The 12,831-nt window shown below is 35.4% G+C and overlaps 1 protein-coding gene across 1 annotated transcript in view; it reads left to right on the top strand.

Annotated features, from left to right (window-relative positions):
* Nucleotides 1-231: 231 nt before the first annotated feature.
* The window catches only part of LOC140148335 (coiled-coil domain-containing protein 146-like), a 32,777-nt gene continuing 20,177 nt past the window's right edge, over nucleotides 232-12,831 (top strand). Inside the window, exons 1-3 of the mRNA XM_072170252.1 lie at nucleotides 232-372; nucleotides 11,065-11,223; nucleotides 12,061-12,143. Of these exons, the coding sequence (XP_072026353.1) occupies nucleotides 11,083-11,223; nucleotides 12,061-12,143 (224 nt within the window). The 5' untranslated portion in view covers nucleotides 232-372; nucleotides 11,065-11,082. The remainder of the gene's footprint in view (nucleotides 373-11,064; nucleotides 11,224-12,060; nucleotides 12,144-12,831) is intronic.

The raw sequence follows: 12,831 nt of genomic DNA, 5'->3' as shown, positions 1-12,831 counted from the left end.
TCTGGTTATTAACAACACAAATAATTTTTTAAGCTCATAATAATTTATTTGTCTGTTTTAACTGTTGAAATATAAATATTGTACTTAAATGATTATGTGTAATTACTCTCTTCGGAAGAGGATAGTTGTTGTGAATCAGGGTTTCTTACATTGTATGCGATTGGCTTATATTTTCCACAAATCGTACTTTGAACCAATTAGAATCTATTTGTCATTGACGTCCTATCTCCTTAGAAACTGTTTGCGGAAGTCGTCAAATTCAGCACCAGATGATCATGCATGGAAGTGTTTGAGGGTAAAGCACCATCAAACGATGATGTAAAAGGCATTAGCTAGGTTTTATGTAAACTAACTTCCCCATTAGATAATCAAGTAAGTACTAAACTAAGTAAATGCACATCCAGAACCAGGTATAATTAACTGCAATAATAAAACAACATTTTTATGAATAAGCTTAAATTTTCATTTTAAAAAACTTCATTTTTACCATACACTAAAGTTAATTTTTTATTACTTCCGTGTCCGGGTACGCGCTGGTGAATTGCGATCACATAGAAGTGACACGGTCGACTACTACGCACCGAATACTGGACACTTCATCCCCTGGACACTTCATCCCCTGGACATTTCATCCCCTCGTGTAGTGCCGTACTATTACGCTGACTTTCGTATTCGGCGAGGAGGATGATTTTGACCTCCTGGGTTGTTTACAAACAGAGAAATAGACAAAAACCGTTCCGCTTGTCCAAACACTCAAGTATCAGAAGGATGGTCCACAATAGCGTGATTCACGTAACCTGAATAGGGATTAAAAAGCTGTCACGTAGAACCATGTGCTTCTATTGTCCAATTTGCCATCAAGATTTCATATGGAAACAGTTCAGACCCAGTACACGATCATGTCAGAAATTAATATTTTGTTCTGGGTCTGATTATTCGGACTACCCCTCGTGTTAAAACGCTTCTTTGAGCATGACAGTCATGACAGTGACTCAGGGGTGGTGCAATAATTATGTGTACCCCGGGGTGAATTATAGGGGGGCAAAGATTTTTGGCAGGCCAAAAGGGGGGGGGCAAGCATTTTTGGCAGGTCAAAAGGGGGTCAAGCAATTTTGGCAGGTCAAAAGGGGCAAGCAATTTTTGGCACAGATATTTTGGGCACCGTTTCTATATTACGCCCTAAAAGGCGTAGGGAAAACGTTCTGAACATGTTCAAATATGCCAATTTCCTGCTTTCGCTAAGCCAGCATTATATGTGAAGACAATTTAAGGTTTTAAATTCGGGTTCCCCAAAAATCTTGCATGTGTAAGGGGGGGGGGAGGCAAAGATTTTTTGGCACGTCAAAAGGGGGGCAAAGGTTTTTGGCACGTCGAAAGGGGGGCAAAGGTTTTTGGCACGCCAAAGGGGGGCAAGCAATTTTGGCAGACCATTTTGAGAATTCACTTCCGGGGTACACATAATTATTGCACCACCCTCAAGAATGCATATGAATATAATAATTGTTTAGAATCTTGAACTTAGAAGGAACTAATATAAGGAAATTAATAATCTTATTTATCCAATGTATGCACCGTGTTCTGTATGAGCTATCACCAGCTGATCACACGTAAAATAATCGATCAATGTTGAATGGCAGCAGGGCCTATAATAGACTAGTAATAGTTAATAATAGTTTATACATTCAATGAATTTATCTAAATTGAACAGTGCATACGCGCATATCTTTTGTTATTACTGTGAGTATTGTTATCATTATATTACTATTATTGTTAATATTATTAGGCATATTATAATTATCATCATTATTATTATTATTTACTGTGGGTTTTTTTGTTGATAGCTCAGTTATTATTGTTATGTCATTGATGGACATGATGGACATGACAGCTGGTTGGTTGGACTCGGCATTTTTGTTGTCTACCAACCTGCTGCCATGTCAAATATATGCCATATACCTGTATCAAGGGGTTACAGAGCTACAGGCCTTAGGGCCTTTACTGTAATTCCTTCACTCATCGTTGTATTATGCATTTCCATAGTTTATTATATGTATTATTCCTGATATCTTTTATAATGTATTATTCTTATGTATTATTCTTGTATCATGTAATGAGTGAAAAGATAATAATAAATCTAAATCTAAAATCTAAATCTAAGTGTATTCTCTTTTTTCCTGTTATTTATGTATTTATTATGTATTGTTTGTTTGTTTATTAATTAATTTATTTATTTATTTATTTAGTTAGTTAGTTAGTTAGTTAGTTAGTTAGTTAGTTAGTTAGTTAGTTAGTTAGTTAGTTAGTTATTTTATTATTATTTACTTAAAGTTGTTCATCTAACAAAATTAGTACATTTTTAATACTATTTATCTGTTTATTGTATATTGATAAATATGTTTGCATATGGAAGGATCATGGCAATATTTTTGTATTGTCCACTTGATGGGGTGATTAGCGCAATGTCATGTTATACAATAGGAACAATAGCCGAATGGCTACAGGAAGTTGAATTCTTTCAATCATTGACTGGTGTATTATAAAATCAATGGAATCTACATAACTATATTAATCATTCGGGAATCTGTAATATAACCACTGATAAGGTGCGATTAAAAGGTTCTAAAAGTAGTAAAGTACAAGGATAGTTAGAACTTATACTTGTAGGAGAATTAAATTAATACTAAACGGTAAAGACTAAGGAGCACTATACGCAACATACTGGAATTCCATCAGTTCAACTGATAATAAATATCTGCATTATAATATTTTTTCTTTTTCTCCTGTTTTTGCCCATTTATTTTTCTTGCTTTCCTCCAAAGATCCCCTTCACCACCTCCAAAGATCCAATTTTTTCTTGTTTTCACCCAAAAAGCCATTTTTTGCTCCCAAGACCATTTTGTGGGGACACTCTATATACTGTTATAAGATCGGCAACCAAGTTTTAGAATATGGCTCAAAAAACTGCAGAAAGAACTGATTTTGGGGTTTTTCCGCACATGCATGTCATTTTACTATTATTAGAGTGCCCCCCTCCCCGGAAACTTTAAAGTTTGAACTACGTGATTCCCGACAGAGTTTACACTCTGCATCTGTATGGATTACAATCCATGGCCCCTAAAGACCGGGTTATAAAAAATCGCATGACCGCAAATATTTAAATTTGATTTCTCTAAATTAAATTTTCTAGATTAATTTTCTAAAAGTAAGACAAACTCAGTTTCACCCCATACAAACTTGCTCAAAAATATCTTCACCTGAAGATCGTGTGGTTACTTACTTATTTTGTTTGTTTGTTTGTTTGTTTGTTTGTTTATGGTCATTTTCACAGTAAAGGGTGTAACTTTTGATTTTTAGGGTCAAAATTTCAAACCACTTAAATATGTTTCTGTTTACTGAAATCATGCATAGGAGCAACTTAAATTCCAGTAAAATAATGTTTCAAGGCTTAAACCTTTTGATTTCTAATAAAAATTTGACATTTCCATAACATTTTGGTTAAAATCCAAGAAAAATGTATTTTACATAAGCTCAGAAAATTATGACATGAAAGCTGGAATACATGTGAAATCCCATTCCAAAGTAAGTCAACAGATATAAGTTACATTTTATACCATGTTTTGCTATGTTTGTAATTGCAGTTTTGAAAATTTTTAACATAAAGTGTCATTTACAATGGAAATTTCCCAACCTTAAACATATTTTTTAAGTTTTAATTGGGTTCCTAAAATAATTTGAATGTCTAACTTCATGTACAAATACTACTTGATAAAAGGAACCTCCCAGCCAAGTTTCACAGAAATTGGAGTTATTTTTTAGAATTGGCAATTCAAGCGATTTGTGTTTCGGAGGCTTCAGTTAACAACACAGGTGATCATAAAAGTAAAATATTTGGCTAACTACTGCAAGTTGACATGAAAAAATAGGTTAAAAATATCACAATTACCAATTTTCATGCTTTGCTTCTAAGTATTGAATTTCAGTTGTGACAAAAATTAAATTATCACAGCAAGTCATGTTTTTTGTTTCGAGGCTTCATGTTAACAATGGCTAAACACTGCAGAAGTATTTTTTGAAAACAACACTGTTGGGATCATCTAAGCTGTTATTTTCTTGTGTGTATTGAATCAATGATTCTATGCGGCAGATATTGTAGATTTAACTTTTTCACCCATTTGTTAAGTATGGTGTTTTTTGCATGTGAAGCCTCCGAAACAGGCTTTTTGGGTATCAGTATATTTTTCAAACATTAACCATAACATCAACAATTTTTTTAATTTATGACATTCTGCACATATCAAGTAACAATTACAATGCAGATATCAGTATGAAACACCAATTTAGATATGCATAGATGATAATTAATCTTATTGTTGTTTCGGAGGCTTCATTTGTTTCGGAGGCTTCAATTGTTAACGGAAAGTTTGTATTGGGTCCCATTTTCAAACGGTGATATATATCTCCACGATTTAATAACAAGTGACTTGAGGATCTACTTTGCTACATTTTGATAAATAGATTGGATGAGCTCTTTTATTTATATTTGCCCAAGCTTGCTGAACAGTTTGTTTCGGAGGCTTCAAAAAAGTTAACGGAAAAATGGCTCCTTGAAGTCAAGATTTTATAAAAAATTTAAAAGCTTGCAAATCGACTAATTTTTGTTACCCATTTCAAGTTAAGATATCAACTGTTATGAATCAAGAAAAAGTGAAGAAATAACCAAGAATTATGAACCAAAGCTATACCCACAAAGTTTGTTAACAATTGTTAACGGAAAATGAAGCCTCCGAAACGACAAATCTCAAAGTCCGGTTCTCAAAAATACAGGGCTGTTCACAATTAAATCTAATGTGGCAGTGTTTACTGAACATATGACCGTACTTTCAGGATAAGAAAATTATCCATGAACTAACTGAAGAAAACACAGGGTTTTACAAAATGTTACTGTTTTTTATAGTTTTTCAAAATGGCAATATTAGGTACATTTAAGCCTGCTAAAACTGAACGCAGTAACTCCCGAAGATGATTATGCTACCCAAGGTAGCTGCTAACTAGATGACTTATGTGGCCAAAAATCATGGAATTCTGTGGCTTTATTAGAACACTACGGATCAAAATGTTAAAAATCCAAAGTTACACCCTTTACCGTGAAAATGACCTTATTTATTTATTTATTTATTTATTTATTTATTTATTTATTTATTTATTTATTTATTTATTTATTTATTTATTTATTTATTTATTTATTTATTTATTTATTTATTTATTTATTTATTTATTTATTTATTTATTTGTTTGTTTATTTAACAACGTATATTTGTATTTACTTCCAAATCTGGGTGTTTGATATAAGGAAGACCTACGTGCACGCGTGAACAGGGAAAAAACCTGAGTATCTGAAAAGTCCCTTTCACTAAACATATTATTAATACAAAATTGTTCCATTACCTTTACTTAGGGTAGCTCCAATGTTTTACAAACATAATGAATTTGAGTGATTCCAATGTAAGCTTAGACATGTTTAAACATTACAAATAATATGCCAAAATATCAGCATGATCAGGGTTGAAAAAGTAGGCCCTACTGAAATACAATCGTAGGCTTATTATACATTATGACCTTGTCTCCAGCTCTTGACCCGCCTCTTGACATTCAGCTTTCTGCACACTAGTCATATTGAAAGAGAGAAGAAAGCAAGAGAGAAACTTAAGAATGAAGAACTACCGGGAAGGACTAAAAAACTTCACCAAAAGACCCTATCACCGAGCTGTAATTCCATGCCCGGAGGTTCTATACACAGTATCAGCATAATACTCGTAAACGCGCGGTGAGAAAAGCGCAACTCAGATCATGCAGCTAGCACTGAGCTCATCTGTAAAATTCAGAGTATATAAACCTATTATGTGAGGAGGAGGTGGTCCAGGTTTTGGTAAATCAAATTTAAAGACTAGAACAAAAGATGAACGAACAAGAAGGGTTCCCGTGTAAAAACTATAGACTTTGAGCATTTGTCCCCAAAAGACCCTACCATGCATAATCTGAGACGAAAATACCTAGTCTCAGACCATCATGACCATCTTAAAATTAAAAATTTAAATTTATAACGACTGGTAATGTAGACTAACCTATTTTCAGCCACTGCCCCACCCGCTGCCCCACTCCCCAGAGCCATAGAACATGGAAATAGTAGATTCCCCCGCTTGGCACTTTTGTCGTCTTAAGCCACTTGTGAGAATTGATATGGGAATATTCTAAGGATAATCATGGGGATTAAGCCCTTATATCAGTTATCTCCCTGTGCGTGTATCGACTTTAATTTGTTTCCCATTGTCATTCTTGGATGCACACTGGCCACAGAATGTGTTCTTTTTATTTGAATTAGTTGTTTGGAGGTTTTGTTTTGAAGGACCATTGACTATGACAGAATATCCAATTTAACAATTTTGAAGTCGGCTTTTCAATGTATAATGTCATGTAGTTAGTGATATTTTTAATTAACCCCAAAACAATCTCTTTCGTAGGCCTACATCATGCATTTTTGTAAAATTAGTTGATTTTCAACAACAACAACAAAAAAAAAAAAAAATAGATAACGACTGGTAATGTAGACTAACCTATTTTCAGCCACTGCCCCACTCCCCAGAGCCATGGAACGACATGTTGTTATGTTATTTTTAATAAACCCAAGTGAACCTACATGAAAAGAGTAACTTGGCCCCCCGCTTGACACTTTTGTCGTCTTAAGCCACTTGTGAGAATTGATATGGGAATATTCTAAGGATACTCGCGGGGATTAAGCCCTTATATCAGTTATCTCCCTGCGCGTGTATCGACTTCAATTTGTTTCCCATTGTCATACTTGGATGCACACTGACCACAGAATGTGTTCTTTTTATTTGAATTAGTTGTTTGGAGGTTTTGTTTTGAATGACCATTGACTATGACAGAATATCCAATTTAACAATTATGAAGTCGGCTTTTCAAAAATCGCCCATATTTATTGGATTTCGCGGGTGAGATTTTCAAAGTAGCCAAAATGTCGCTAAATCGCGGGAGCACTTTGTTTGTCGCAGGACGGAAGTCAAAAGTCGCCCAACTGGGCGACTAAAACTGGCAATATAGTTATATAGATTCCACTGAATGAAAGAGTTCAACTTCCTGTAACCATTCGGCTGACGGCTATTGTTCCTATTGTATAACATAACATTGGACTAAATCTAATCACCTCATCAAGTGGACAATACAAAAATATTGCCATGAACCTTCCCTTGGGCCTATATGCAGACATATTTGATGCTATTATCTTTTATCACTATCTTATTAATAATATAACATACTATCCACATGACATAACATTAACAGATACATGGTTCCCATAAAAATGTAGGCCTACTAATTTTGTTAGATGAACAACTAAGTAAATAATAATAAATAAATAAACAAACAAAATAAATAATAAATACATAAATTATAATAATTATAAATAAATAAACAGCCTATAGATACATAAAAAATACACAATAAATACATAAATAACAGGAAGAAAGAGAAGAAATACACTTTAGCTAAGTTAAGTAGTCCAGGCTAATATCAACAACAACAAAAAACAAAGTATAATAATATAAATAATAATAATAAAAATATCAATAATAATATAATGATGACGATAGGCCTACCCGGTAAAATAACAAAATAATAATACTTTTAATAATAATATTTTACTAGGCGTACTAATACTGAATTAGAATCATCCGTGTAGGGGGGCTACACGCACTGTTCAATAGGTAAATTCATTGCACTGCTGACTATTGCCATTCAACATCGATCGATTTTTATACGTGTGATCAGCTAGTGCTAGCTCATACAGAACACGGTGCATACATTGGATAAATAAGACTAATTTTAAATAAAGATTAATTTCCTTATATTATTTCCTTCTAAAGATCCTAAACAATTATTATATTCATATGCAATCTTTTTACTGTCATCACGCTCAAATAACGCTACAATAGCGCTTTTAACATGAGGGGATCCCGGGAGGATGAAATGTCCAGGGATGAAATGTCCAGGGATGAAAATGCGAGGGATGAAATGTCCAGTTACCTACGCACCGCGCCAACGACCAATGGTTCAACCAGCTTGTTGTCAAGTCTGTTGATCAGCCATTCATACATACGCGTTATATATAACAGCATATGTCATATTATGTGATTGGTCGATAGGCGGGCATAAACAACGTTTATGCCCTGCTTTCTGGTCGTAAACAAGCCGCGTCAGAACCGATGAACGCCATGCGAGTATAGGATATACGCTGGCGTATGCTCATGAGCTATTTACGCAAAGCGAGAATGATGTACGCGATGTTCGCGCGCGTCCAAACACGGTGGACTGAGCAAGTAAACGTTTTCTTACAATTAGAATGGAAAAACTTTTAAAAGGATAAGAAATTAGTATTTTTTAGTTGTGGAGGAAAATAACAGCACACAGAATGTTATGTATGTATGAACGGGGTTCATTCATATATTTTCATGACTAAACGTTGTTTATGCCCTCGGGCATAAACAATCGTTTAGTCATGAAAATATATGAATGAACCCCTAAATCAGCGTGATTGTTATTTCTTCTGTGTGTACGCTCGTCTACACTTGGCGCACAGCTCGGACCACGGAAGTAATAAAGAATTAACTTTACTACAGTTACTTCTTCTTAGTGCCTCCCTCATAATCATATGTATGAGTATTATCACACTGCGTACAGACACTGGCTGTACTTATTTTTTTACTCTGGAACCTAGAGTAGATGAGTGTATTTTTGAAGTGCAGTCAACAGTACCGGGATGATCCCCTGCTCTTTTGAGTCTGGACTGAGTGACGTTCTTTAATGTGCACACTGCATTAATGTCAGAAAAACATGTACACGGCCCGGACTGATGGCTTAATTTAAAGTGCCCTCTGAAGCACTATAGAGTGAAGTGCCTTGCTCAAGGTCAAGGACACAAAGAGCCAGCCGAGCTCAGACAGACCTCGGTTTCCAACCCTTGACCCTTGGATTCACAGTCCAACACCTTAACCGCTAGGCCACGCTCCCCTCTAGTATTATACTTACATTACAGTTACACTACACATGTAGGCCTAGAGTGAAAGTAAGCAAAATCTGAAAATGTAAATTTTGCAAATTTCATGCTTCATTAAACATGTTCAATGACAATGCAATGATGTAATCATTAAATGTATCAAATCTGGAAACTGCCCGTCTTTTAGACGGTTTGAGAATTTTTCTATTCGTCCACTTTTTTAATTACCCATCTTGAAGACGTGTAGACATATTGCTGGCTAAGACCTTGATGAGTGCTGTGTGAGTGACCAATCACTGACACTGAATCACTCAGCAGGGTAGTCCATGTCCGTGACAATTTTTTTTTTCTTTATTGTTGTTAATTTTGATAAATTAACATGAATTTTCATGCTGTAGAACTTCTAGAAGGAATGAAGAGTCAGAGACCTTACAATCATGCATCTTTGACAATCTCCATTGCATACCGGAACTCTGACAAATTCATATAGGGTATAATCTTCTTCCACGGTAAACCAAACAGCTTCTGTGGTAAACCTTATAGCGCCATCACTTGATGAAAGTACGTTATTAGTAGGCGTGAGTTAAAAGCTATCTGGGCTAGAACTATTGCGACTGTAAGGGGGGTGAGCTTGCCTACAGGTAAAAAAAAAATACTCGTGGCGTGGCGGTTATATTACACGTCTAGTTTAGGGCAACGGGGTGGAAAGGAGGGTAGGCCTACTACGGGGATGTGCGACAGATTCGGGGTACATTGTTTTTATTAATTTAAAAAAAAATTAATTTGTTTCCCAAATTTTTATCGGAAAGTGTGCCATTTTTTTTTTAATAAATAGGCCTATTAATCGGGCTATTTATAATAGGCCTATAATTTTTAAATGCTATTTTATTATTTTGTTATTAATTGAAAATCTAAAATAGTATATAATCGTATATGATGCCTTAAATTAAAGTTTAAAACGTTCTTCCAATATTAATAACTATTATTAAATCATTCCTAACATCTCGGACAACACGCCCCCTCCCCCCAACACACACGTCACACCCCCACACCCCCACACCCCTACACCAACAACCACATGATATGCCAAGTGGCGCCCGAAGTGGCGAAAGTCTACCTTGCACATCGTGCACTCGCGCGTGCACCACTATGATCCAGCATTGTCCCGCTAAAATACACTACCCTATTACGAGCAATGGAATAGCCCGTCAATCATGCACAGTGGTTGCTCCTGGAAGGAAGATTATACCCGATGTGACTCGGTTGCTCATGGAAGACAAGAAGGATTATACCCCTTTTCGACAAATTAGAACTCTTTTTAAGCACTGTAGGTTACACTTGGTTTCAGAGAAGAACAGCACTCCCTTGCTCAGATTAATGTGAGCGCCCTATTAATGAGCGACATACGCGGAGCTATGCGTGTCCTTTTTAAGGGTGCCGATCTGCGCCGACCAATGTTTTGACGGAATCGGCCAATCAGATTATCGGTCTGTTGCTATGATTGTCAGACGATTGATTCAGCCAATCAGAACCCCACTTCCGTGTACTTCATGCTCTGCACACTATCAAAATGTCAACAAGTGCCGTTCTTAAATCTTTGGCAGAAACTTTATGTCTTTTCATTCAAGCTACTGTCCAATGTTCCTTGGTTACTTTTAGGGTCGGTCAGGTTATGCCAATCAAACAGTTTTGTTTTAGGCCTTATGGTTGTGTTTTTAAAAAGAATATTGGAGGGTATATAGTGCACCAAGTGTTGATGAAATGACAGATATTTTATAAATAATGAAATGCTGGGAAATAATGAATAATGAAATAGTTGCCTCGTTGTGGTTTTAAGTTACGGTACGATAAACATAACATCAACTTTCTTTAGCCTAATCCATCCAGGCACTAGCATTATAATTCACTATATAATATATATCACACAATGTCAAAATCATGAAGCAAACTATGCCACACTATATGTTGTTACTTTACATTTTTCCATTACATAGATAAACAGTGCATCGAAGATGAGTTCATCTGATGAGAGTAGTTATGGAGAACCAGAGCCAATGGAGCCAGCTATTGCACCCTTGGCACCAAAGGTTATCCTGCAGGAGGAAGGCCAGGTGGAAGTGTCTGCAAGTCCTGCCTTCCAGTGTCTGGATGAAGTAAGGAACAAATGTGATGTGATGAGTTGTTTGTCGCGAATATTGATTTTAGATGTACAGCCAATAATATTCTTCAACTTCCTTTGTGTTTTATTGTTCTGAGCAACTCTAAAATGACCATATCTCTGGAACCAAAAGTCAAATTGTATTGGAGTTTTCATCAAAATAAAACATATAATGTACCCCGGTACCTAATAAGTAGATTTTGATTTTGTTTGACAAAGAATTTATTTTGCTTGATCCTGTCACAAATTGGCAACTTTATTCTGATGCAAAGAAAAACAAAACAAACAAAAATTTACGGTACAGTAGGACAAAAAGTTAAGACACAAAATTTAAAGCGGTTTCACTTTCTGAACTGTGCAAATCATAAAAAATGTGTACAGTTGTAATGACAGAAAAATACAGCCCCATTGTTTTCTGAATTTGAAAGATGAGAAGGTAATTTTGGGCAGAATATATTTCCGGTAGCAAGGTAAAAAGGTCAATAAAGTATCCATTTCAAACATCAGTGGCGCAACAAAAGAAACAAAATTGGCGCCCCTACCCCCACCCGAGAATATCTTAGATGTGTGGGTGTGGAAATGGCATCGGTATTATGATATTAAAATAAATTGCAATCATGCTCATGCATGCCAAATGGTAGGTTCAATTTTTTTTACAGTGAGGTCGATTTGGCGCCCCCCTAGTGGTTGCGCTCGGGGCACATTGCCCCCTTGCCCCCTAGTTACGCCACTGTCAAACATACGCATACAAGTATATTTGATTTAAGCAAAGAAATTTTGTTATATTGCTAATTGATTGTTTTTATTTATTTAATGTTTGTTATTCTTACAGTTATTTCAACAAGGCAGGTTGACTGGAACTAAAGTAGCTCAACTCAAAGCAAAGTACACTGACCTTCACCGTATGCTGGCAAGGTACGGATCAGGGCTTGGCACTTGCCCATGCCATCTAGGCAATAAAGAGAGTTGTAAATATGTTGGGCAAGTTATAAGCTGTTAGATGTCTAGTTGTAAATTTGAGCATTATAAAAGTTTTTGTGTATGATAATCAAGTTGCTACCCATAGCAACTGGCCTAACCTTATGCCAATGGGCAAATTGTTAAAAGGTTTTATAAGCATGGGCCCTGGGAAGGTTGTATCATATTTTGCACATTTCAGACATGTTTAGACATGTATGTTTGGTTTGAACACATTTTTGGTTTGTTTTGCGAATATGAAATTTACATTCTTAATATTCCTGTGGTTACTGGTTATCAGTGCATGATTTTCAATTTCCAACATTTTTTTTGTAGTTAAAACCTCTAAAGGTGAGTGGCACTCATCTTTTCTAACCCTTCCTTACCCTTTCTTTAGCTTTTTTACACTTCCACTTTACAATATAATGGCTATAATTAACATAGCCAGGGCCCAGGGCTTTGCTCATGTTGTTCAATCCAAACACCATAATAACAGCAGATCACATCATTTTATAAATTTTGATACATCATTTAAACAAGAGAATCGATAATGATATGGAACATTTTCCAAATTGATTTTTACATCGTCACCAACAAATGATAATCCAGCTTATATGAAAATACAAAATTTAACATTATACATAGA

The sequence above is a fragment of the Amphiura filiformis genome, chromosome 3 (genome assembly GCF_039555335.1).
Source record: "Amphiura filiformis chromosome 3, Afil_fr2py, whole genome shotgun sequence".
Classification (NCBI taxonomy): Eukaryota; Metazoa; Echinodermata; class Ophiuroidea; order Amphilepidida; family Amphiuridae; genus Amphiura; species Amphiura filiformis.
The sequence above is the reverse complement of the archived record's forward strand: the minus strand, read 5'-3'. Positions and strand labels throughout refer to the sequence as shown.